Raw genomic sequence first — 25,727 nt, forward strand, 5'->3', positions numbered from 1 at the left:
GGGCAAGGATTTTGGAGTCTGGAACACATCATCATAATCCTGAAGCACCTCCCTGATTTCCTGGGGAATAACTGTTGCTTCTTCTTCTACCTCCTTCTTACAGTTCAAAGCCAAGCACATCTGTCTTTTATACTCTATGAAGGTTCTCAGGTCTCTTCCTCTGATCAAATCCATATCACAATCTTCTGCTTGTCCATGTAAGTGAATTTCATTTCCTTCATTGTGTAAAGATATCCTGAGTTGTTGGAAGTCAAACGTGATAGGACTAAAGTGTGTCATCCAGTCCACCCCTAAAATTATGTCCCATCCCTCTAACTCCATCACCTTCAAATCAAATCTGAAACTATGTTGGTTAATTTTTCAGTGCACATTGGGATAGATAGCATTGCTGGTCACAGTAGTTCCATTTCCCATTATGACAGAAAATGGCTGTTTAACCATTCTGTAAGCAATATCCATCCCAATTACCATTTCACTGTTGATATAACTGTCTGAACTACCCGTATCTACCAAAATAAAAACTTTCTCCCCATCCAGGTTGCCTGTCAATGTGATTGTTTTCCTTCTCAGGGATTCAGACAATGCATGTAGGGACAGCTCCATAGTTTGTCCTGGATTCCCTGTCTGTTCATCCTGCTCACCCACAGCATCTTCAAATACTGCCTCCTCTTCATCCTCCAATAGCATACAGTTTACATACCCTCGCTTACACTGATGTCCTACACCATATTTTTCCCCACACTTGAAGCACAGTCCCCTACTTCTTCTATACTGCAGCTCCTGTGTTGAAATCCTCTTCACGTCCTTAGCATCTTCCTGCACCTTGTTACTGTACCTAGGGCCCTTAAGAGCATTACTGACAGGGACCTTGTAAGTGTTGCTGTCTACCACTGATGTATTACTCCTTGAAAATCCAAACCTACCCTCTCCCAACTGTTTAGAGTTTTTATTCTGCACCTGGAGTGAGCACTCCTGCCACTGAGACAGTTCGAAAGCTTCAGTCAAAGTAGCAGGCCTCAGCATCCTAAGCATAGGTTTGATCTCCTCCTTCATGCCACTAATGAAGCTAGAAATGAAGTAGGTTTCATCTAAATTCCTGTTCTTAATTAACATTAGTGGTTTCAATTCTTCGAACTGCTCCTGATATTCCTTCACACTGCCTTCCTGTTGCAACTTATTAAATTCCTCTACTATATCCTTGCAAATACTGTCTGTGAATCGTTTGCATAACAGATCTCCAAATTCTGTCCAACTCAACTCAAGCCTTTCAAGTTTAATACCTTGGAACCACTTGTCCGCTCTTCCATCTAAGTACATTTCTATGATTTCAACCTTCTAATTTTCCAGAATTTGATAATTCATGAAGTATTTATCACATTTGCGCAACCATTCCCTAGGATTTTCTCCACTAAACAGTTGCAAATCTATCTTAGGAGGATTAGGAAGTTGATACTTACTCCAGTCTCTTCTGTAGGAATTCTGTTGATCTCCTTCAGGTTGCAATCTTTGATGAGGTGGCGGCGTAGGAAGAAGTGATCCTTGATCCATCATGATTCTTTCTCCTCTGTCCGCTACTTTTTCCTGCGCAGTAGTCATCCTGGATAGCAGTGCATTGAATTTCTGATCCAGAGACTTGCTGAAGTTCTGTTCCATTCCTGACAACATATTCTCCATCCGTTTGTTGTTTTCTTCCAATTCCATTGTTAAGTTGTTCTTGAGCTGTTGCTGCTCCGATTGATGTGAAAGTAGAGATTCCATCAGTTCTTGGAGTTTGATTTCCTGCCTCTTAACTTGTTCCTCCAATGTTCTGAATCTCGTACCTTCTGCCATGGATTTGATCTCACTCCAAGGATCTAAAGCTCTGATTACCAATTGTTAAGCTCTGAAGTGCTAATCATGTAATTTGAATGGAACCTGGCGAGGGAAGGGTATCCGGAAGGAAAGAGAGAAATAAGAAAGAAAGAGAGAGAACAGAGAGAGAGAAATGAGTAGAGAGGGAATTAACGAATTCAGTTATTTTCTTGTCTGCTGGTACACAGGTGGGCCCACCTTTAATACATTCATCCGACTCAGCAATTAGCCGCCCTACCCAATATCATTTCTATTAAATGAAACGACATCGTTTCATGCCCTCAATTCCTGACCCGAATTCCCAACTTCTAACCCAATTACCCGCTCCTAACAGTTTTGCTGGAAAATACTTGTCTCTTTGATGAAAGAACATTTAACCCCTTTTTATAGGGTTTACAAGACAGGAAACTGATTCAAACTAGGAGACCCTAGTGACTACTTGCAGCCTTGTGTCTTTCCAAAGTTGGCCGACTATAAAACTCCTAAAATAACTAGGAAAACCAAGACTAAACAACGTAAAATTGACTCACTAACAAAGACTACCAATCGGACTACAGTATATGAACTTTATAACAAATGACTAAACTGATGTGCCCACGCCTTGTCGAACGCAAGTCTTCTGACCAATGTCTTGATCAACCCGAATGGCATTAACACTTGAGGATTCTTCTTGAATAAGAACTTCAATCGTGTTAGAACCTTCAATTATCTCTAGAGTAGCACGAACCAAAGTGTTAAGTTGACTGGCCAGCTTAGCTCACAATCAAGTAATGAAACCAAGTTGAATTGGATCATCTTGAACTCAACAGGTAGCTTGCACTTTCCTTTTGATTTCGAGAGTTATAATAAAGAACATAAGCTGTTGACATCAAATTTTAAAATATGTATTGGTCAAATTTAATTTTAAATTTCTAAAAATTCGAAACAATTCCATCCTGTGTAACATCCGCCCCAAACAAAAAAAAAAGTAAAATAGTAAGTTGTGAAGCCAAAAACTATGCACCAAGGACTAACTTCTTTGACTAAATGCAGTTCCTTGGGACGTACTCCATAGTGCTGTTGGCTGAAGTACCAAGATTTGCATGTTATTATTTATTACTTAAAACATCACTCCAGATAATTTTAGGCCAGTGATGATGTTAATCCTGGGTACTGCTGGCTGACCTAAAACATTATAAATTGATCCCTGAAGAAGTAGAAAAAATAGTGAAAACCCACCAGTGGCTTTTGATTGGGTTTGAATGAACCTGTGTATTTAGACAAATTTGATAGAATTCATTAGCTCAAAACAATAAAACGAAGCCAAATTCCGTCCAATCAAAAGGTGAATGGAAGCAAATATGTTTGGAAAATCAGTTTCAGGCAGCCACAGCTCCAGTGTCCTACGGTACTACGTGCAACCTGATCCTTCTGGACTGGCATTAGCTATTTATAAGCAGAAGATGGAAGCCATTTTTTACATCGTCAAACGTTCAATCTTTACTTGGTTAAGTGATAAGCTAAGAAGTACCACTAATGTTGAAGACATCACTACTTTTCACCACCCTTTCATGTAATATTTTCCATTTCCACAAACTTCTCCTTTCGTCAGGTGCTGAAGCATCCGAGCCAGTGCTTGATGTAGCTGCAAAGAAGCTTCAAACTGACCTCTAATACTGCATTTTACTAGCCACTGTCAACTGCAAATTCAGAGGTGGACGGTTTACTTTATCCAGCATTTGCAATTATACTTGCCCTGTTGGTGTTTTTCAAGAAACGCTGAGCAAAGAAATGGTATCCCCTCGAGATTTTCTGATAGGGTGTTAATTGTTAGTAATTTTATTGTTAATTTTCCTTTTTATCCTTGCCAAATATTGCTTTAATTTGCTTTAATTGTCAATATATATTTATATTTGGTATTTGGATATAATTTCAGAAATTGGAGCAGAAACCTCTTGAGAAGATTATTGTGAAACTTTGCACAATTTTGGTGCAAACCAACGTAGAAGAATGGAATTGCATTTGGGAATTCAATTTGGCTAGACAACATGTCAAAGTTGGTGGGGACCGCAAATAAGTTGTATTGTCTAAAGTGTGCTTTCTTTGCACATTTGTGGTTTTGCTTTCTTGTTGGTGAACGTGTGCACTTGGTCAAAAAGAAAACCGACAATTGCTTTTGTTTTGAGTGGAATGGAAATGATTGTGTAGAGAAATGATGACCTCTTTGAAGGACGTGGGGTGATGTCTCCATTTTGGCTGGTTTTTTATATATGAAGAAATGGGACGAGCTTCAGAAGACATTAGACTAGTTTTGAGTTTTCTCTCCAGAGAAGCTCCGTAGGAGGATAGAGGAGTTTTTAGTTTTCTCTCCGAGGGATGTTCCAGAGGAGAGAATATGGAGTTGTTTTGGTTTGTTGAATTCTAGTGTGCAATTTTCTTATTCTCTTCCGAGAGCTTTGTTATTCACTCTCTCAATTAGCGAAGAAAGATGATGTCTTTAAATTCAATTGAATTGCGTGGGAATTTTCTTATGAGGCGTGGCTAATCTTCTCCTCTAGTCAAGGATCAACGCGAAGACGCAGTCCCAAATATCTGTGAGATCTAATTAATTTTACGTGTTCCTTAATTTATTAATATTTGCATGTTTTCTATTTTAATTTCCATGGGATTATTTTGTTAATTGGATATCAAGGGCCCGATGTGCAATTTGACTTCTTAATCTCTTGTCAAATTAATCAATTAAATCCGTAATTGTTTAGTTGGTTAATATTAGTGACAACTAGTATTTTCACATACTAGGGGAACATGCAATCTGATTTAAATAACCCTCGTAGCGTGTTATTAATTTGGGTTAGGCTTTTCTAGTTTTTAATGCAATTAGGAAATTAATTCCTGCGGTCGTACCTAGGAGTATTTCCTGGTTAGGGGTAATCAACGGTCGTACCTTGGTTATCAATAAATTAAGGAAAAGCTGGTCGTTAGAGCTTATCGGCGACTATAACTAACCTGTTAATAAAATTAAGTGAACTTTCTTTGCATCAATGATCGGATGAATGGACTGTGTCTACGTAGTTGTATCCTTGGCTAGAATTTATTTATCATTTATTTAATTGCTATTTACAATTGTATTAATTAATTATTTATTTTTGGTTAATTATTTTTAGTTAAATTGTTTAATTATTTATTTTTAATTTCATTTTGATAAAAATCCCCCATGTCTCGAATTTAAAAAGAATCAAATTTTTTTTCAGTCCCTGTGGATTCGACCCTGCTTATTACTATACACAAAAAATTTATTTTTCTTAAGCAGGTATTTATTATTGCACAGGCACGACACCTGTCATTTTCTCCTGTGAACCTGAAAAAGGTGTCATTCGTGTCTCCACAGATTTAAACATCCAATTTTCTTATCCGTATACCTGTGGTGAATCTCCAGTTTGGAGAGTTGATAACTATGTTTATCCATCGGATGATAGCTTTGTTAACGTCGGCGGAGTTGTTGGAAATCCTGGTCATGAGACTTTAAACCATAGTTATTAAACCCGGCCCGACCCGATGGTCGAACCGGTCAAACCGGTGAACCGGCCATTGGGCCGGGCCGAGTCTTAAATTAGATCGTTTGGGCTACGGAACCGTTGACTAGTCAACGGCCCGGCGATCGGACCGGGCTAACCCGGAAACCCGGCCGGGTTTGTCCACGGACCGTTCCCGGCCCGTTTTTGGTGAAAAAATTTTATTGCCTTTGTCAAGGCTCGAACCTTGGACCTCCACCAATCAATAATGCATGCTTACCACTAGGCTACTCCGAAATTTGTTAATAAAAGGTCTTTATTATAATATATATATGTTTTTTCAATTCTATCTTTCTTTCTCTAAAATAAATTTATTTGAAATCTTTTAATAAAAATTAGTACCCTCCAAACTCTATAATTTATAAAATGAATTTCAAAAATAACACATTACATAATTCATTTCAAAGATAAATATTAATTTAATAATTTTTTACACTTAAAATTCATAAATAAGCTACATTATTACACTAAATATAGATAAAATTTTACACTTGAAGTTTGGTGTATTACTAAATAACTTTATATTTAATTGATTCTTATATGAATTAATTATTTTTATAGCAAATTAAATTAAATGAGCTTTTACTATGGCATTATTTATTACAATTTATATCATATATCTTATATAAAAAATTATGAAATATAATATTTAAATATATTTAGTGACCCACCGGTTCAACCACTCACCCACCGGTCGAACCAGTAACCCGTTGACCCACCCCCTTCGCCGGGTTCCTTCCCGGGTTGGGTTTAATAACTATGCTTTAAACGGTTGGTTCAAGATTCAAAAATTAGGCTATCATGATTACAAGCTTGTTTTTTGTCCCACAGTATGCAGCTATTGTGAAGTAATTTGCAAGATGTTGGCATATTATACCAGAATGGGGAAAGGCGTTGTCTTTGAGGACCGATTATCCACTCGGGGTCGTATTCAAGCACGCATAAAGATGAGATTCGAGAAAGTGTTAATGCTTTTGGATGCATTGCAATACGGTAGTCCTGTGAGTTGTGACAAAAATATGAATGATATAATAATAAGGAAGCCTCCCCGGAAAAATGGGAGAAAACTGTGTAATAAGGAAGCATTCAAGTGTTTTTGTTGATGTAGAAGCAAGGAAAATATCTCAACACTACAACAAAAATGGCTTTTCCTGACATGCCTATGAGGACACTTGTTGGTTTGTGTCATTATAGCACTTCAATTATGACATTTGTTATTAACTCAATAATATGCACTTTAATTTTTTTTAATTTTATCTAATATAAGAATGATAATGTGCCTTTAGACTACCTATCATGACACTTGAGAAAATGTGAGATATACCAAAAAAAAAAAGGCACAAAACAACATCATATATAGTGAATTGGCGGAAGATTCATTTGCTATGAAATATTCAAAACTTTCAATTTGCCGGCCAAAACACTTAGTCAAATTTTGCTTCTTTTGATCTCTCTCACAAAAAACACACTCTCTCCGCAAACTAAAACTCTCGGCAAATTATCTCTCAGCCAAGTAGGGGCGTTAAGATCGGAGCTTTATGTAGATGGCGCAAGGCGATTGCAGATGGGTAAAGAAACCTGGAAAATAATAGACCACCGAGGTACTAAAGGAGACTTTCTTCCACTTTCTTTCCTTTCGCTCTTTATGGCTCCTGTGACCAGTTAAAGTAACGAACAATCAGCCACGGGAACTGTGAAAGAGTTCCAGACTCTCCTTTCTAAGAGTATCCCGCCTTTCCTAGCATGGGGAGCGATTACAACCAGGACGAGAAAGCCACAGCCGAATCCTTGATTTGTGAGTACCGATACCCATCCTCTAGCCTAGTCTGTTTGAGATTGAAATGGATATAGTAATTGTTTATAATTTGAGTGCACTTGTTGTTTAGCTTTATTCCTCTTGGTTGTCTACTTGGTTCATGTGACTATTTTGTTATGAATTTGTTGTCTATAACCTGTTCGATAAAATGTCTAGACAACCGAGAAACTGGTGAATCTTAGAAAAGTGATTACAAATAAATCTCATGTGACCAGATACTTCGTGTGAAAGAGTCTTAAAAGGATACATGTTGACAATCCAGTGAAAGAGAGAAGCCTAGTTTATTCAATTTGAATTAATCATAGTTTACATAGTTCTAAGGGGTGAAACTTTTTAGTTATTTGCATGTTATTACAAGCTCGACAATTACATCTGCCAAGAAAAATAAAAGCTATGACTCCATTGAATTGTGATTAATGGTGGCTTGGTTTGCTAAAGTAGGAAAAGTATGCCTGAATTGGACTGGGACAAGGCCGAGACTGATAATGGGGAAGGCAGAGCTGATGAGGCTGATATTGAATGACAAGGATGGTCACTTCCAAAAGCCTCCACAGAACGCTCTTGTGGACCTTTTAACGCTGGGAGTCTCAACCTTGGAAGGTGAGAAATGGGCCAAGCGTAGAAGGTTAATTACTCCTGCATTCCTCCATGAGAAGCTGCCGGTAATCCCTGTTTTCTTCTAGATTACTGTGGAATTTTTCTGATTTTTTCTGTCCCACTGCAGTGTAAGTAATGCTTCGTGGAATGCTTCATATCTTATTCTGGTAGGCTTTTGGCTATTTAGTTGGTGTCTTATAGACTAATGGTCGGAAAAGCAGGGTAGACAATTCTTTTTTAGTACATTTGACCAAAAAGAATGTGAAACATAACTGAACATTCTTTAATTAAATGCATTGCAATAAAAAGAACTTTTCTGAGGTCAACAAGTTATGCTAAGGAAGAGCAAAAGTGCATTATCTTGATCAAGTTGCATGCCTAAACTGTTAATATAAGTGAGCTTCATCCCTATGTACTTATGACTTAAAGAAAGCAGGGAATGGTGCCAGAGTTTTTAGCAAGTTGCTGCAACCTGATTGATCGATAGAAGATGTTGGTTGCATCCGATGGATGGAGTGAAATTGATATCAATCCTGAACTGCAGAGCCTTTCTACCGATGTGATTTCTAGAGCAGCCTTTGGAAGCAGCTATAAAGAAGGGAAGAAGATATTTGAGCTTCAAAAAGACCACCGAGTTCTGGATACATGTTGACAAGCCAGTGAAAGAGAGAAGCCATGTTTATTCAGAAATTTTTTTTAAAAAAACAAATGATTCAATCATTCCTTTCTTGTTCAGTTGTTTTTACTGTTTTGTAGTAAATTCCTTTCAAGTTTCTGTTTCTATTCCTAATAACTGGCAATAATCTTCTGGTGATTAGTTGGAGCTTCTGTCCTTCTTGATCGTTGAGTTGTGCCTCGTCGGGTATGAAATGCTTAGGTTCCCCCGTCTCTCTTAGCAGCTGCAGCAATCTTTACTGCACAATGCTCTGTCAATGGATTCAAGAAGTGGATTAAGGCATGCGAGAGGACACAAACTACACTGAAGATCAGCTTTGGTAAGTGGTTCCTTATGCTTTTCACACATTAATGAATTTTATTGCTAGCTATGATGATCTAATAATCCCAACAAACTTTGTGCATAGGTGGAACTAGCTGAAGATTGATGGGGTATTCGTGGTTATGACTGAAGGCTCTCATTTCATTGGAAAGTTTGGAAGCTACTGCAAGTTCTTTCTACTTGTTAGTGAAGAGAATCTTTTAGTTTGTGCACATGAGGATCTTTTAGTTTGTGCACAAGAGAATCTTTCAAATTTGTACTTGTTAGGGATTTGCTATGATAGTACTTGTTACTGACTTTTAGTTCAATAAATTATATTTGAGCATTGACTTTTGTTTTTAGATTACTATATGCATTCTGTTTTTTGGGATAATTTTACAAGTCTTTTGGGTTTCTGATTTACAGAATGTATAGCAGAGAGCACTACCTACAGGTTACTTCTATATATAAAAAAAAAAACTCCTGACAATTAAAAGTGTCAGCATAGAATTCGATATCCTAATATTATACTATAGCTATCCTGACACGTTTGAATGCTACGAGCCTATCCCCACATTGGAAGGGACAACACTCGTCCGAAGTGTCAGAAAAGGTAAAGTGTCAGGTTAAATTATCTATACTGACACTTTTAAATGCCGTTAAAGGTCATTTTTGTTGTAGTGCAAGTTACTCTTTTGTATTTCTTAAGTTCAATAAATGACTATGTTGAGGAGAAAGAGAGGTTCATCATAAGTATCTTATGTATGTCACCAATGTACAGGTGAAAGAGAAAGATCATGGCGATTGGCGAAGACGATGTTTTCAGAAAAAGTAAAACAAAGACTTCCAATGGTTTACCAAGTAAAAGAAGTTAGTTAATTTAATTAACTTTAGCATGGTTTCTGTGATAGGTGAGAAAGGACTTGGCCAACTTGAAATGGGGAAATTGAGTTCTCTGCCAGAAGGATCGCTTACTTAGGCATTGTCAAAAGGTAAAGGATGTCTGGGATTTGGCGGAAGAGGATGGTAGAAGAGCTATTATGGAAGTCTAGCATTTGGTGAGGGATTGTTGGGGATAATACAATAGAAAATATCTAAAAATTACAAAACAAATAATACGAAAATATTTCAAATTGTGACTCAAGTAGAATTTAGTGTGTAAAGTAAAGATATTGGACAAATATCCTTTAGGATAATTTGAAAGGTGTTTGCCTTTGATTCTTGTACAAATTTAGACAAACCTGCTTGAACTATGGTGTGCTTTTACAAATAATTTTAATAGTAGGAAAATGGTCTTCTGCTGCAAATCATCTTTGCTAGACACTTTTGCAGAGAATTCTAATAGTAGGAAAATGATCTTCTGTAACAAATTATCTTTACAAGACCTTTATAGAGTTGAGATTAAAAATGATTAAGAATTGCAACCTTCCTCCATTAGCTTGTGACTTTCCTTGAATTGTGTTGGTCAAAAGGTTCCTCAATATTAATGCAAGTATACAAACTACTTTTGGATGTTTGGATACCATATGGCAATTAACCTTCAAAATATGAAGACATACCAAATAAACTTGAACAACTTCTGACCATTGCAGGAGCTAGACAATGGTGAGTCTTATACCGGATTCAAAGTTGGCCCCCAACATACAAATGATCAAATTTTGAAAAATATCTAACTAAGATGTCTTCCTATCAAATATCTTTGTCATGCTGCGTACCCAAAATGTAACACCGCCACACCCTAAACAAAGTTAAAGGCATAAGGAAAACAAATTTCCAAACCAACTACATTAACTTTTATATTAGCTTCCTAAATCTGCAAATATTAGATCATTCATAATAGCAATTCTACATCTTCCAAAATAAAAAATAAAATCAAATCTTATACAATATATATAATATTCAAATTCTATCAGAAACTATCTTATATAGAAGTGCAAAAGTCATTCTTTAATCAAAACCCATCTCCATCTCTACTACCATCCCCATGAGCTATCAAGATCCACCTCAATGAACTCATCATTAACTGCACAATAAGAACAAAGGGGTGAGCAAAAATATTACTCTCTCTGTCCCATTTATTTGGTTATGTTTGCGGAATCCAACTTTTTAATAATAGTGGTTTGATTGTAATGTTTATGTTTCTTTTTCCAATTTTACCGCTACAAATTCAAATTTTAAATTTAAATAGTAACATGCACATGATTAAAAAGAATGGTTATATTGGAAAGAGAGTCTAAAAGATACTTTGACTTTTCTAACATGACAATTGTTTTGGAACATCCCAAAATAAAAAGTATGACACTTTCAATGAGATGAAGGGAGTACTTGATAAGTAATGCATGTATTTTATTATTGGCCTGATCATGTTATATACATAATACATTTCTAACACCATTAACTTACGCATATAACCTTATAAGAACATGGTCATTATAAACATTTCAATGGCATATTTACATCACAAACATAAAGAAGCTTCAACCATAAGATAACAATTGATCCCGAATATCCAGTTGTTAAGTTAACAGGTTAACAGGGTTCATAGTGCTAACAATCACGCAATTAGCCTATTTCATATTGTTAACTACAACACGGTTAACCCGTTTTATTGATAGGTTGCAATTTTATCATTTATTTTATTATTAATTTTCGCTATTACCTGATTCGATGTGGATTAATTATTAAATTCTACTCATTTTTTGGTATTGTGCATTTATTTCAGAGAGTAGAACGAAAAAATGATAACAAATGCCAATTTGACAAGAAAGGAGTCCAAGCCACAGAGCTCATTCCAGGGGCATTTTTGGCAAAGAAAAACTTACTCCCATTTTGGTAATTTCCGCAAAAGCAAGGACGGACAGAGGGCTTCTTTTTCCTGGTGTGCCGCCGCAATTGCGATAGAGGGCAATTAAATAGGAATTAGAATTAGGAGCCGGGGACTTCTTTTTCTTCTTTAGCTTAGCTTTTGTTGACTTTTCCATGGGATCGCTTTTTGCTTTTTGATTCTTACGCATGGCAGGAGCAAAGGGTAGAGCCTTTGACTTTTCCTTTCATCTTTAGTTGCTTTTCTTTTCTTTTCTTTTTCGTAGGAGTAGATAAGGGATGAGTTAAATTTCTTTGTCTAGTCAAGGAACAACGGAGGATTTGATTCGCCTAAAAATTGTGAGATCGATTTAATTTTATCTTTTTCTTTTATTTATTGGTATTCGCATATTTTTTATTTCAGTATTTATGGTTATTTAATTAATTGATTGTTTTGGATCCGAATAATTAGTTAATTTGGTAATCTATTGTCAATTAGGGCATTAAATCCGTAATTGTTTAATTGCCTTGATATAGTGACAACTGGCATGATTGGATTTCTGCCAGAAAAATATGCGGGCTAATCTAAAATAACCCTGATAGTGCGTTATTTGGTTAGAATAGGGCTCATCTAATGCGTAAGGTAATTGGGGAATTAAATCTTACGGGCGTACCTAGGATTATTTCTCAATTAGAGCAGTGGTTAACGGGTGTACCTTAATCACCGACACAGTAAGGAGGGGTTGACTATCATCGCTTGTTTGGCAGTTATAACTTATTTATTAGTAAATAATTGGAATTGATTTTGCATCGATGATCAATTAGGTGAACCATTGCTGAGGTTATTCCTTGGCTAGATCATTAGTTATCATTCATTTGATTTTCGTAAATTATTATTTAATTTTTAGTAGTTGCTTAGATTTTATTTGAATTTCTTTATTTGTCGTCTTCTGCACAAAAATACCCCCTGGTTATTGTGAATTTGAAAAGAAGCAATTATATCCAGTCCCTGTGGATTCGACCCTGCTTACCACTATCTACAAAAATTACTTTTAGTTGAGTAAGTTTTATTATTGCACAGGCTGACAACCTGTCATTTATATACTAACTACATATGAGGAACTAATCACGTCAAAAGTTGCTTACATAAGAACTCAATAAATATAAAATTTCATCTCACAAATGACCATGGTAAAAGTAATAACAAATATCACAAATTATGCATGCTCATGCCACTTTAGCAATTAAACAAGTAATTTTCAAAAATCATCCTTCAAAAGATAAAGAATACATGCACTACTTACCTTGGTCCAACGGATGCCCACGCTAGTTCAAGTTATCAAAATACTCATCTAGACATAATAATAAAATACTCAATTACAACCTTAAAGATACCAGTCTACTCCAAATTATCATAAAAGGAGTCTAATACTACTCTTAACCACTAATTTCTAACAAAAGATCACTCCCTCATCAAAGCAGAACAAAAAGGTTAACTTTAAAGGGTCACTGACTTTCAAAAAGATAGAAACAGAGTGAGATATTTATACAAAGTTAAAGCCCTCAAAATCTAGTTTCCAACACAACACACAACACCTAAATCTGAATTTCTACATCAAGTTATGGCCAAAACACTGACATATGTCTACAGAAAATTAAATCTGCTAGTATTTTTGGGTAATCTAACCATGAATTTTCAACACATTTTCAAGGCAAAAAACAAGTTCCAAATTCAATATTCAAGTTCTATTTCCACCTTAAGTCATCTTCCAACCTCCATAGTTGTCAAAAATCAACAAATTTCAGCTTCCAAAATCATGTAAATGCATAAATAATATTAAAAATGAAGTACTAGCACAAGTCATTCATTTCCCTCAACATTTCTCTTTTTCATATTCGTGATGAACCTATATCCACATGAAAATAGAGAACAAAACAAACTCTATACACCATAACCATGGAAGTAACTAAGGATTTGAACCAAATATCTTCCAATCACCACAATCAAAGAAAAACTACGATCACGTTTAAGGTTTCAAGAAAATACCTTGATTAGTTGGCAAAGTAGAATCTCCTAACTCCTCACTCATTCTTTGTGCTTGATTTGTCAAGAATCCTCCTTGATTATAAGAAAAAAAGAGAGAATAAGAAAAGGTTTTGTTGGAAAAAGAAGGAAGAAATGAAATGAAGAAGATGAAGAAATTTTGGTAGAAATGAATAGTGAAATCCCACTACAACTTTTATTCTTTCAAATTTCTCTTATTAACACATTAGTCACTCAACTTTAGATCTTTTACTTTTCACCATAAAATTGTATTTCTTTACACAAAATCCTCTACAAGACACTTGGGTATCACAATCTTGGTGTTCCCCTCATAAGTGGTAGTGACAGCCAGTGATTGCAGGCCTTCGTTTGAAAAGATTACGAACCGGAGTTAAATCCTGGTCCAATAAACTGCTCTCTTATGCTGGACGTATCCAATTAGTCAGCTTTATTTTGTTCTCAATGCAGGTGTACTGGTCAAATATCTTTATTCTCCCAAAGAAAGTTATTAAACAAGTGGAAAGCATCTTGAGATCCTTCCTTTGGAAAGGTACCAAACTCAAACAATCTGGTGCTGAAGTGGCATGGAAGGATATTTGTGTCCCTAAATCTGAATGTTGGTTGGGAATAAAGCGATTAGAAGAATGGAATAAAGCTGCAATATCCAAGCTGATTTGGAGCATTCTAAGTAGAAACACAACTTCTAGTTGGGTACAGTGGGTTTATTCTCATCTTCTCAAAGGTAAAAGTCTGTAAATTGATCAAATTCCAGGTAATTGTTCCTGGACTTCGCGGAAAATTCTCAAATTAAGAGACATTGTGAGAAATCATTTCTTTCATGTGATTTGAGATGGACGAACAACTTCTCTATGGTATGCTAATTGGTTACCTGGCGGTCCAATTTTTTCCTCTAGAAGTGATATTATTCGTTTATCAGGCCTACGCAATGATGCTTTGGTTAGTGAAATTGTTGAGGTTGAAGATTGGAGATGGCCTATTTGCAGCAGAAGGCATAATAATAACTTGCAGAATTTGATCTCCACCATGCCTACTGGTATGAAGCCTAATCTCAATATGGGGGATAAAATTCTATGGGATAATCATCATTTCTCTATCTTATTTGCTTGGAGAATTATTCGGACAAAGCACCCTATTATTCCTTGGGGTGAAGTTATTTGGAATGATACTTTGCCAAGGCATGCTTTCATTCTATGCTTGGCAATGCAGCATAAATTGTCGACTCAAGATCGATTGTTTTCTTGGAGCTTAATGTCAAGAATGAGTTGTCTTTAGTAGATTACCGATTGAAGATCATACTCATTTTTTGATTGTACATTCACAAATGGCATTTGGATGTCATTTCACTCTAAATGTTCTATACAGTGGCCTCTTTTTAGTTGGGAGAAATTGATTATTTGGGTTGGAAATAATTTGAAAGGCAAATCTATAGTCAAAATTCATTGTCGCGTTCTCCTAGCATGGCAGCTGCGGTATATTGCATTTGGAGGAGAACGGAACTATAGGCTTATTAAGACAATCCAAAAGGAGATATTTGAAGTTAGATGTATACTTTTTTCTCTACATAGAGTTAAGTCGTCTAACACAAACCTTTGGCTTCATAGGAATTGATTATTACGAGACACCATTTTTACTAGTTGAGATGTTCTAGTACGTTAATGATTTTAATAGTTTTTTGGCTGACTGGTTTATTGTGATTGCATTTCTTGGAATATGCCCCTTGTAGTTTTATATCTCCTTCGGATATCAATAAATTTCTTACCCACCCCAAAAAAAAAAAAAAAAATTAAGTAGAGGAATATGGCTGCCAGCATTTGATAAGATGTGGGTCTTATTTAATTTCAACCTACAGCATTTTCATGAATTATGAAATGGGCACGATAAGTCTAGCACATCACCTGTCCATTAATAAAAAGGCGATCAGACAGTAGACGCTAAATCTGCCCTACAATTACTATCCACCTCATAAAAACTCTTCGATTTAGTGAAGAATTGAGGTAATAAACAAATGGTAGATGAATATACTTCAAGAGAAGAGCCAGGTAAAGCCCATACTTTAGAGACAAGAGGAATCCGCAAGGAAATTTAGGAGTTAATGCCGAATTTTTGCAAATAAGCCAACCTCGACTCTTCAAGAAGTAATTAATTAACTTTTTGTCTATTTCGCAAATCTCTTGTATTTGTAGATCCTAAGATCTGATTGCATATTTTTCATTAGTGTAGATTTATAAAAAATTTTAAACTACATTGAGTATCACTTAGAAAGCTTATTTTCTTGAATCTTGAGATATATATTTCGTCAAGCTCCAGGACCGAAATTTGTTAAACAGCCAAAGTTATTAAAGGTAATCAAATTCATGAGTAGAACTCTAGCACACAATTTGAGCCTCATAGTTGAGCTATGTGTGGTACAAAAAAATAAGCAATTTTTATTTCTTTCTATTCTTTTATTGTAATTTGCAAATTTTAGATTTTGCTTTAAGGTTTTAATTTTATAGTAAAATTTGTACTATTAATCTATTTTAATCTTCCAAATACATTGTTTCTTTTTATATTCTTTTCATGGTTTTATAGAATATTTAGTTTGCTAGTAAAATCAAATTTTAACATAGTTAGATACATGACAAATAATTTGAATTTAAATTTGAAAATCAAATTGTGCACATATGTCATGCATTCAATCGTGGTGGTATATAAGATAGTATATATATCATGCGTCCAACTATTTGTACATATAAGACTAACACATTTTATGACAAAGGTATTTTATAAAAGAAAAAACTAAAATACTAAATCAACAAATCAAATTTGTTTTTTAATATAAAGTAGATGTAGACATAGATGGTTGGGTTCACTTCTTATGCAGAACAGTCTGCGGATTATTTTCTTAAATTAAAGGGTAAATACTCAAAGCCTTTGTGCTCTTGTATGATATCATATGGCCTTCCTAAGGTTTCAATATATATATATATATATATATATATATATATATATACATATATAACTTCTGTATGATTTTATATAAGGGAAAATTTGATAGAAAATAGTTTCCATAAAGGCATTAGTTGAAATGCCTATACTGCCCTGACTTAAGCACTAAATTAAATAAAAGTCTAGCCATTTTATATAAAATTATAAGAAGATTACATTGATAGATGCAAAACTAGAACTAGATTAAGGAGATACTTATGTAAAATCATACAAAGGTTAAGTGGTTATTAAGATTTCATTACAAGCATTCTTGGTGCGCATCTCGGTCAATCACTGTGATTGAATATGCTTTCCGTTCACTTTTCATTTTATATAAAATTATAGGGGAATTAAATAGACATTTCAAAACTTTAAAGGAATTATCTGGTACTATACAAAAGCACAAGGGCTTATGAGTAATTTGCCCTAAATTAAAAGTAAAACCTGCAGCAGCTCCAAGCCTCGTTCCTAAGACTACGTAAATGGAAGACGAGCAGTGACTTTTGAAGCCGAAAACGATGTCCAACCCAGAACCACTTTCTTTGACTTCATGCAATTCTTAAAAATGCATTCCATATAACTATTGACTGGAGTACTAAGATTTGGACTCGCTTTAAAGATAGATTGGCATATCACTTAATCACAATATTCTTGCTCCAACTTTGGGCATTGAAGATGTTAATCTTCAGTGCAGGCTGACCTAAAAAAAAAAAAGACTACAATATCATCCCCGATCGAGCTATAAAGTAGTTAAAGCCCGCCAGCAGCTTTTGATTGGTTTGAATCTCCCTGTGTGTTTAAACAAATTTGGTGGGATCAATTAGTTTAAAGAAATTAATTTGAGTCAAAATCTATCTAACCAAAACGGAAATGGAACGAAATGTATTCGGAAAATCAGTTTCAGGCAGCCCACAGCTCCAGTGGCATACAGTACGTGCAACCTGAATACTTTTGGACTAGCATTAGCTATTTAAGCAGAAGATGGAAGCCATTTTCTACATCCTCAAACACTCAATCTTTACTTGGTTAAGTGAAAAGCTAAGAAGTAGCTCTAATGACGAACACGTCAGTACTCTTCATCCTTTCATTCCTTGTAATATTTTCCATTTCCACAAACTTCTTCTCTTCAGCTGCTGAAGCACCCGAGCCAGTGCTCGATGTGGCTGGAAAGATGCTTCGAACTTACCTCAACTACTACATACTACCAGCCAATGTCTTCCGGGGCAGATACAGAGGTGGAGGACTTACACTATCGGGCATCGGCAATGACACTTGCCCAGCTGGTGTTTTTCAAGAAACGTCTCAACAAATAAATGGCATCCCTTTGACATTTTTCCCTGTGAACCCGAAGAAAGGTGTGGTTCGTGTCTCCACAGACTTAAACATCAAATTCGATTATCCAGATACCTGTGACGAATCTCCAGTTTGGAGCGTTGATAATTATGTTTATCCATCGGATGACAGCTTTGTTAACATCGGCGGAGTTGTTGGAAATCCTGGTCCTGAGACTTTAAGCAGTTGGTTCAAGATTCAAAAATTTGGCTATCGTGATTACAAGCTTGTTTTTTGTCCCACAGTATGCAGCTATTGTGATGTTATTTGCAAAGATGTTGGCATAACATACCAGGATGGGAAAAGACGTTTGTCCCTGACAACTGATTATCCACACAGGGTCGTATTCCAGCAAGCATAAAGATGAGATTCTAGCCGTGTTAATGCACTTTGGATGCATTGTAATACAATAGTCTTTCTACAAAGATATGAATAATATTAGTAATAAGGAAGCCTCCCTGAAAATATGGGAGGAAACCATGTAATAATGAAGCATTAAAGTGCTTGTGTTGATGAATAAGCAAGAAAAATGTCTGAAAGTTGGCCTTTTGCTGTTTTTAAGGTTCATAATAAGATAATTATAACTAATAGAGAACGAGGGTTACTTTTAACTTGGTAAATTTTATTTTTCAGTTCTTGCTAAATGTCTAAGAATGATTTTTTTTTTTGTCCGAAAAGATCTGTATAATTCTCACGTCGTTCAGAATTTGGAAAGCAGAATGAAGCCATCGTTGGTTGACAGCTAGCTTCTAGTTTACTTGTTCGTTGTCTGTTTAACAAAGTGTCTAATGTTTGTCATCACTCTACATGTAAAAGAGAATGAATACGGCAATTATCGGTAAAGAGCCGAATGTTGTTAGAGAAAAAGACTTTTGATGATTTTGCAAGTAAAAGAAATTTGTCAACTGAATCATGTTTAGCCTGATTTTGGAATAGGTTTCCAAGGACTTGGCCAACCTGAAATGAGGAAATGGAGTTCTCTGCCAAGAAGGATCGCCAACTCACGCGTTGGCAAATTTAATCTTTAATTAGAGGGATATGGAAACCAGCTTTAGAACGAATCTTTAGATGAATTATAGAGTACAAATCATAAAGTCTATAAGTTCTTACAGCATTTGATAACTGTAAATTTGAGGCAATGATGCATGTGATGGACTCTGTTATCCTCCTAAGTCATTGAATTTGAGAATGGGAACCATAAGTCTAGCACTTCATAATCCACTAATAAAAGAATAAATTACATATAACCCCCTATGTAAATTTATAGATTGTCATATGATTCCCTTAATAATTCAAAATACCCACATTACTCCCTTAAAGTTTCATATAAAGTGAAAATTTGACGAAAAATAGACTTCATAATGTCGTATGTTGAAGTACAAGTATTGTTCTTACTCAAGTATTAAATCAAACAACAGCTTGACCACTTGGCATAAAAGTATAGGAGGGTTATGTGGACAAAAATCACTTGAGACTAAAGTAGATATTCATGCAAAGGGGATAAGTAGATATAATGACTCCATCACAAACACTTTTTGAGTGCGGTTAGTTCAACCGCCATAACAGTCGATATTTTGTGTCCAATTTTCATTTTACATTAAACTATAGGCGGTTCATGTAGATTTTTTCAAATCTTAAGAGGGTAAAGTGGGAATGTGGAAAAACCATAGGGAACCGGTTATGTATAATTTACCCTTAACTATAAAGTCAAAGATAGAGTGGTAGAGGCTATATCTTAAGGACAATTACCAATTACAGTATAAAAGTTCATCGATTAAGTAAAAAGAAGTGAAGTAGCTAAGAAATGGCAGGTGATTACTCCAAAAGTCCAAAGAGAAGAGCCAGGTAAACTTGGTGAAGTCCACAATTTGGAGACGAGAGGAACCCGGAAGGAAAAAGAGGAGTTAATGCCATTCATGCAATTAAGTCAACCTTGACTCATCAAGAAGCAAGTATCAAGTAACTCTGGCCTTTGGGACGGTAAATGAACTACGAAACTTACTAACTTTTGCTGCTATTCATACAGCTATGAATAGTGTAATCTTGATTAAGACCTCCACAGACGTTGAAATTGACGTTGTTATTCTGTATCCAGTGGCTTTGTTCTTGTCTCAATCAGGGTACGCAGTGATATCATATCTTTTGTATTCAAATTTGCTTTTAGCCAGAATCTAATTTATCGACCAATAATCAATTTCAAACCGTACAATACACAAGCTGTCTACCCGTGTATAGAACAAGTTGCACATTTTATATGTGAAAAAGCTAATCCCCATCAAGCAAGAAACAATGTGCACCGACGGATTCCATTGACTTGATTGAGTCATTTTAGACTTGGAAGACGTTATTACAGGAATAGGAATTGTTCTATCTATGAATACCACAAGATTTTGCATCGCCGCTCATAAATATAAAAATATATAAAATAAAAAAAAAAACTTATTGTCGCTCATGAGCAAAACAAATAAGAAAAAAAAACCTTCACCACTAATCAAATGAGCGGCAATGGTTTGAAGGAATTAAAAAAAAAAAGGGGAAACTGAAGCAACCCAAAATAAATAAAAATAAAAATTACTTTTACTTGAAACTGCACATCGAAATTGCAGCGACCCCTAATCAAGAACCCTCCATCGGACAGCACCAATTTTATGACGATTTTTAATTTTAGCAATATTCTGAGAAATTTGCTGTATTTGTGCTTTGTAGCAATATTTTCGCTATTATTATGTTTTTGCTGATCATTTGGTAAAGATTAATTTTTTTATTTTCTATTGTTCTTTTTACACGTTTTAATTTTGTTTATGAGTTATTTTATTTTAATCTTCCAAATACATTGTTTCTCATTATATTATTTTCATGGTTTTATAGGATATTTAGCTGGCTAGCAAAATCAAATTTTAACATAGTTAGATACATGACAAAATTTTGAATTTGAATTTGAAAATCAAATTTTGCACATATGTCATGCATCCAATCGTGGTGGTATATAAGATAGTATATATATCATGCATCCAACTATTTATATATATAAGATTAACACATTATATGAAAAGGTATTTTAGAAAAGAAAAAACTCAAATACTAAATCAACAAATCAAATTTACTTTTTTAATTTAATGTAGATGTAGACATAGATGGTTGGGTTCACTTCTTATGCAGAACAGTCTGCGGATTATTTTCTTAAATTAAAGGGTAAATTACTCAAAGCCTTTGTGCTCTTGTATGATATCATATGGCCTTCCTAAGGTTTCAATATATATATATATATATCTGTATGATTTTATATAAGGGAAATTTGATAGAAAATAGTTTTCATAAAGGCATTAGTTGGAATGCCTATACTGCCTGACTTAAGCACTAAATTAAATAAAAGTCTAGCCATTTTATATAAAATTATAAGAAGATTATATTGATAGATGCAAAATTAGAACTAGATTAAGGAGATACTTATGTAAAATCATACAAAGGTTAAGTGGTTATTAAGATTTCATTACAAGCATTCTTGGTGCGCATCTCGGTCAATCACTGTGATTGAATATGCTTTCCGTTCATTTTTCATTTTATACAAAATTATAGGGGAATTAAATAGACATTTCAAAACTTTAAAGGAATTATCTGGTACTATACAAAAGCACAAGGGCTTATGAGTAATTTGCCCTAAATTAAAAGTAAAACCTGCAGCAGCTCCAAGCCTCGTTCCTAAGACTACGTAAATGGAAGACGAGCAGTGACTTTTGAAGCCGAAAACGATGTCCAACCCAGAACCACTTTCTTTGACTTCATGCAATTCTTAAAAATGCATTCCATATAACTATTGACTGGAGTACTAAGATTTGGACTCGCTTTAAAGATAGATTGGCATATCACTTAATCACAATATTCTTGCTCCAACTTTGGGCATTGAAGATGTTAATCTTCAGTGCAGGCTGACCTAAAAAAAAAAAAAAAAAAGACTACAATATCATCCCCGATCGAGCTATAAAGTAGTTAAAGCCCGCCAGCAGCTTTTGATTGGTTTGAATCTCCCTGTGTGTTTAAACAAATTTGGTGGGATCAATTAGTTTAAAGAAATTAATTTGAGTCAAAATCTATCTAACCAAAACGGAAATGGAACGAAATGTATTCGGAAAATCAGTTTCAGGCAGCCCACAGCTCCAGTGGCATACAGTACGTGCAACCTGAATACTTTTGGACTAGCATTAGCTATTTAAGCAGAAGATGGAAGCCATTTTCTACATCCTCAAACACTCAATCTTTACTTGGTTAAGTGAAAAGCTAAGAAGTAGCTCTAATGACGAACACGTCAGTACTCTTCATCCTTTCATTCCTTGTAATATTTTCCATTTCCACAAACTTCTTCTCTTCAGCTGCTGAAGCACCCGAGCCAGTGCTCGATGTGGCTGGAAAGATGCTTCGAACTTACCTCAACTACTACATACTACCAGCCAATGTCTTCCGGGGCAGATACAGAGGTGGAGGACTTACACTATCGGGCATCGGCAATGACACTTGCCCAGCTGGTGTTTTTCAAGAAACGTCTCAACAAATAAATGGCATCCCTTTGACATTTTTCCCTGTGAACCCGAAGAAAGGTGTGGTTCGTGTCTCCACAGACTTAAACATCAAATTCGATTATCCAGATACCTGTGACGAATCTCCAGTTTGGAGCGTTGATAATTATGTTTATCCATCGGATGACAGCTTTGTTAACATCGGCGGAGTTGTTGGAAATCCTGGTCCTGAGACTTTAAGCAGTTGGTTCAAGATTCAAAAATTTGGCTATCGTGATTACAAGCTTGTTTTTTGTCCCACAGTATGCAGCTATTGTGATGTTATTTGCAAAGATGTTGGCATAACATACCAGGATGGGAAAAGACGTTTGTCCCTGACAACTGATTATCCACACAGGGTCGTATTCCAGCAAGCATAAAGATGAGATTCTAGCCGTGTTAATGCACTTTGGATGCATTGTAATACAATAGTCTTTCTACAAAGATATGAATAATATTAGTAATAAGGAAGCCTCCCTGAAAATATGGGAGGAAACCATGTAATAATGAAGCATTAAAGTGCTTGTGTTGATGAATAAGCAAGAAAAATGTCTGAAAGTTGGCCTTTTGCTGTTTTTAAGGTTCATAATAAGATAATTATAACTAATAGAGAACGAGGGTTACTTTTAACTTGGTAAATTTTATTTTTCAGTTCTTGCTAAATGTCTAAGAATGATTTTTTTTTTTGTCCGAAAAGATCTGTATAATTCTCACGTCGTTCAGAATTTGGAAAGCAGAATGAAGCCATCGTTGGTTGACAGCTAGCTTCTAGTTTACTTGTTCGTTGTCTGTTTAACAAAGTGTCTAATGTTTGTCATCACTCTACATGTAAAAGAGAATGAATACGGCAATTATCGGTAAAGAGCCGAATGTTGTTAGAGAAAAAGACTTTTGATGATTTTGCAAGTAAAAGAAATTTGTCAACTGAATCATGTTTAGCCTGATTTTGGAATAGGTTTCCAAGGACTTGGCCAACCTGAAATGAGGAAATGGAGTTCTCTGCCAAGAAGGATCGCCAACTCACGCGTTGGCAAATTTAATCTTTAATTAGAGGGATATGGAAACCAGCTTTAGAACGAATCTTTAGATGAATTATAGAGTACAAATCATAAAGTCTATAAGTTCTTACAGCATTTGATAACTGTAAATTTGAGGCAATGATGCATGTGATGGACTCTGTTATCCTCCTAAGTCATTGAATTTGAGAATGGGAACCATAAGTCTAGCACTTCATAATCCACTAATAAAAGAATAAATTACATATAACTCCCTATGTAAATTTATAGATTGTCATATGAATATATGATTCCCTTAATATTTCAAAATACCCACATTACTCCCTTAAAGTTTCATATAAAGTGAAAATTTGACGAAAAATAGACTTCATAATGTCGTATGTTGAAGTACAAGTATTGTTCTTACTCAAGTATTAAATCAAACAACAGCTTGACCACTTGGCATAAAAGTATAGGAGGGTTATGTGGACAAAAATCACTTGAGACTAAAGTAGATATTCATGCAAAGGGGATAAGTAGATATAATGACTCCATCACAAACACTTTTTGAGTGCGGTTAGTTCAACCGCCATAACAGTTGATATTTTGTGTCCAATTTTCATTTTACATTAAACTATAGGCGGTTCATGTAGATTTTTCGAAATCTTAAGACGGTAAAGTGGGAATGTGGAAAAACCATAGGGAACCGGTTATGTATAATTTACCCTTAACTATAAAGTCAAAGATAGAGTGGTAGAGGCTATATCTTAAGGGCAATTACTAATTACAGTATAAAAGTTCATCGATTAAGTAAAAAGAAGTGAAGTAGCTAAGAAATGGCAGGTGATTACTCCAAAAGTCCAAAGAGAAGAGCCAGGTAAACTTGGTGAAGTCCACAATTTGGAGACGAACCCGGAAGGAAAAAGAGGAGTTAATGCCATTCATGCAATTAAGTCAACCTTGACTCATCAAGAAGCAAGTATCAAGTAACTCTGGCCTTTGGGACGGTAAATGAACTACGAAACTTACTAACTTTTGCTGCTATTCATACAGCTATGAAAGTGTAATTCTTGATTAAGACCTCCACAGACGTTGAAATTGACGTTTGTTATTCTGTATCCAGTGGCTTTGTTCTTATCTCAATCAGGGTACGCAGTGCTATCATATCTTTTGTATTCAAATTTGCTTTTAGCCAGAATCTAATTTTTCGACCAATAATCAATTTCAAACCGTACAATACACAAGCTGTCTACCCGTGTATAGAACAAGTTGCAGATTTTATATGTGAAAAAGCTAATCCCCATCAAGCAAGAAACAATGTGCACCGACGGATTCCATTGACTTAATTGAGTCGTTTTAGAACTTGGAAGACGTTATTACAGACTGAAGAATTCTTTATTAGATTGAGTTGCGGTTTTCATTGCCACAAGAACGTGATGTGCAAAAAAATCAAAGTCAAAACCCATGAACAATGTGCAAAGCCCTTTCATTGTGCACTTGGTTTAGCTATTTTAATACCGAATCGGCAATCCCTTTTTCCCAGTTCAGATCATCGTTTGAATTAAAGTCTGGCAACAAAAATGAAGGCCCCCCTCGTTCTATTTCCATTAGTTCTCATTTCCATATACACAAACTCCTTGTTCTGTCAAGCTGCTGCTGAATCAGTCCAGCCAGCAGCGGTCTTTGGTGTAGATGGGAAGGAGGTTCGGACAGACCTCTTCTACTACATCCGACCAGCCAACAACCGCGGCAAAGATAGAGGAGGAGGGCTCGGGCTGCGCAGCATTGGCAACGACAGCTGTCCACTTGTCGTAATCCAGGAAACAAACGAGCTCAGAGATGGCCTGCCGCTGACATTTTCACCGGCCGTGGCCCCTAAGGATAATGTGGTACGCGTCTCAACTGATCTCAACATCCAAGTTGCATTTCCGGATACATGTAACCAGCCTACTGTTTGGAGAGTTGATGTTTCCGATAAATCTAAAGGAAGGAAGTTTGTGAATCTTGGTGGGGTGATTGGAAATCCGGGGCCTGAGACTCTAGGCAACTGGTTCAAGATTGAAAAGGTTGGAGACCATGGGAACAAGTATAAGCTTGTCTATTGTCCAACAGTATGCAGCTATTGCAAAGTTAATTGTAAGAATCTTGGGATCGTTTATCAGAATGGGCTAAGACGATTGGCTCTGAGTCATAGACCCTTCAAGGTCATATTCACTCAAGCATGA

The 25,727-nt window shown here is 35.6% G+C and overlaps 3 protein-coding genes across 3 annotated transcripts; all 3 read left to right on the forward strand.

Annotated features, from left to right (window-relative positions):
• The first annotated feature begins 17,650 nt into the window (after positions 1-17,650).
• On the forward strand, positions 17,651-18,348 carry LOC140004894 (kunitz trypsin inhibitor 5-like). Its single transcript, XM_072045046.1, has one exon. It carries the CDS (start codon positions 17,680-17,682, stop codon positions 18,316-18,318), a length of 639 nt encoding a protein of 212 aa, XP_071901147.1. The 5' UTR covers positions 17,651-17,679; the 3' UTR covers positions 18,319-18,348.
• Positions 18,349-22,219: 3,871 nt separating this feature from the next.
• Positions 22,220-22,917, forward strand: LOC113738650 (kunitz trypsin inhibitor 5-like). The gene has a single exon (XM_027265891.2). It carries the CDS (start codon positions 22,249-22,251, stop codon positions 22,885-22,887), a length of 639 nt encoding a protein of 212 aa, XP_027121692.2. The 5' UTR covers positions 22,220-22,248; the 3' UTR covers positions 22,888-22,917.
• A 2,165-nt stretch (positions 22,918-25,082) lies between these two features.
• Positions 25,083-25,727, forward strand: LOC113738863 (kunitz trypsin inhibitor 5-like). Its single transcript, XM_027266139.1, has one exon. The coding sequence runs from the start codon at positions 25,083-25,085 to the stop codon at positions 25,725-25,727; it is 645 nt and encodes a 214-aa protein (XP_027121940.1).

Source organism: Coffea arabica, chromosome 4c (genome assembly GCF_036785885.1).
Source record: "Coffea arabica cultivar ET-39 chromosome 4c, Coffea Arabica ET-39 HiFi, whole genome shotgun sequence".
Lineage (NCBI taxonomy): Eukaryota > Viridiplantae > Streptophyta > Magnoliopsida > Gentianales > Rubiaceae > Coffea > Coffea arabica.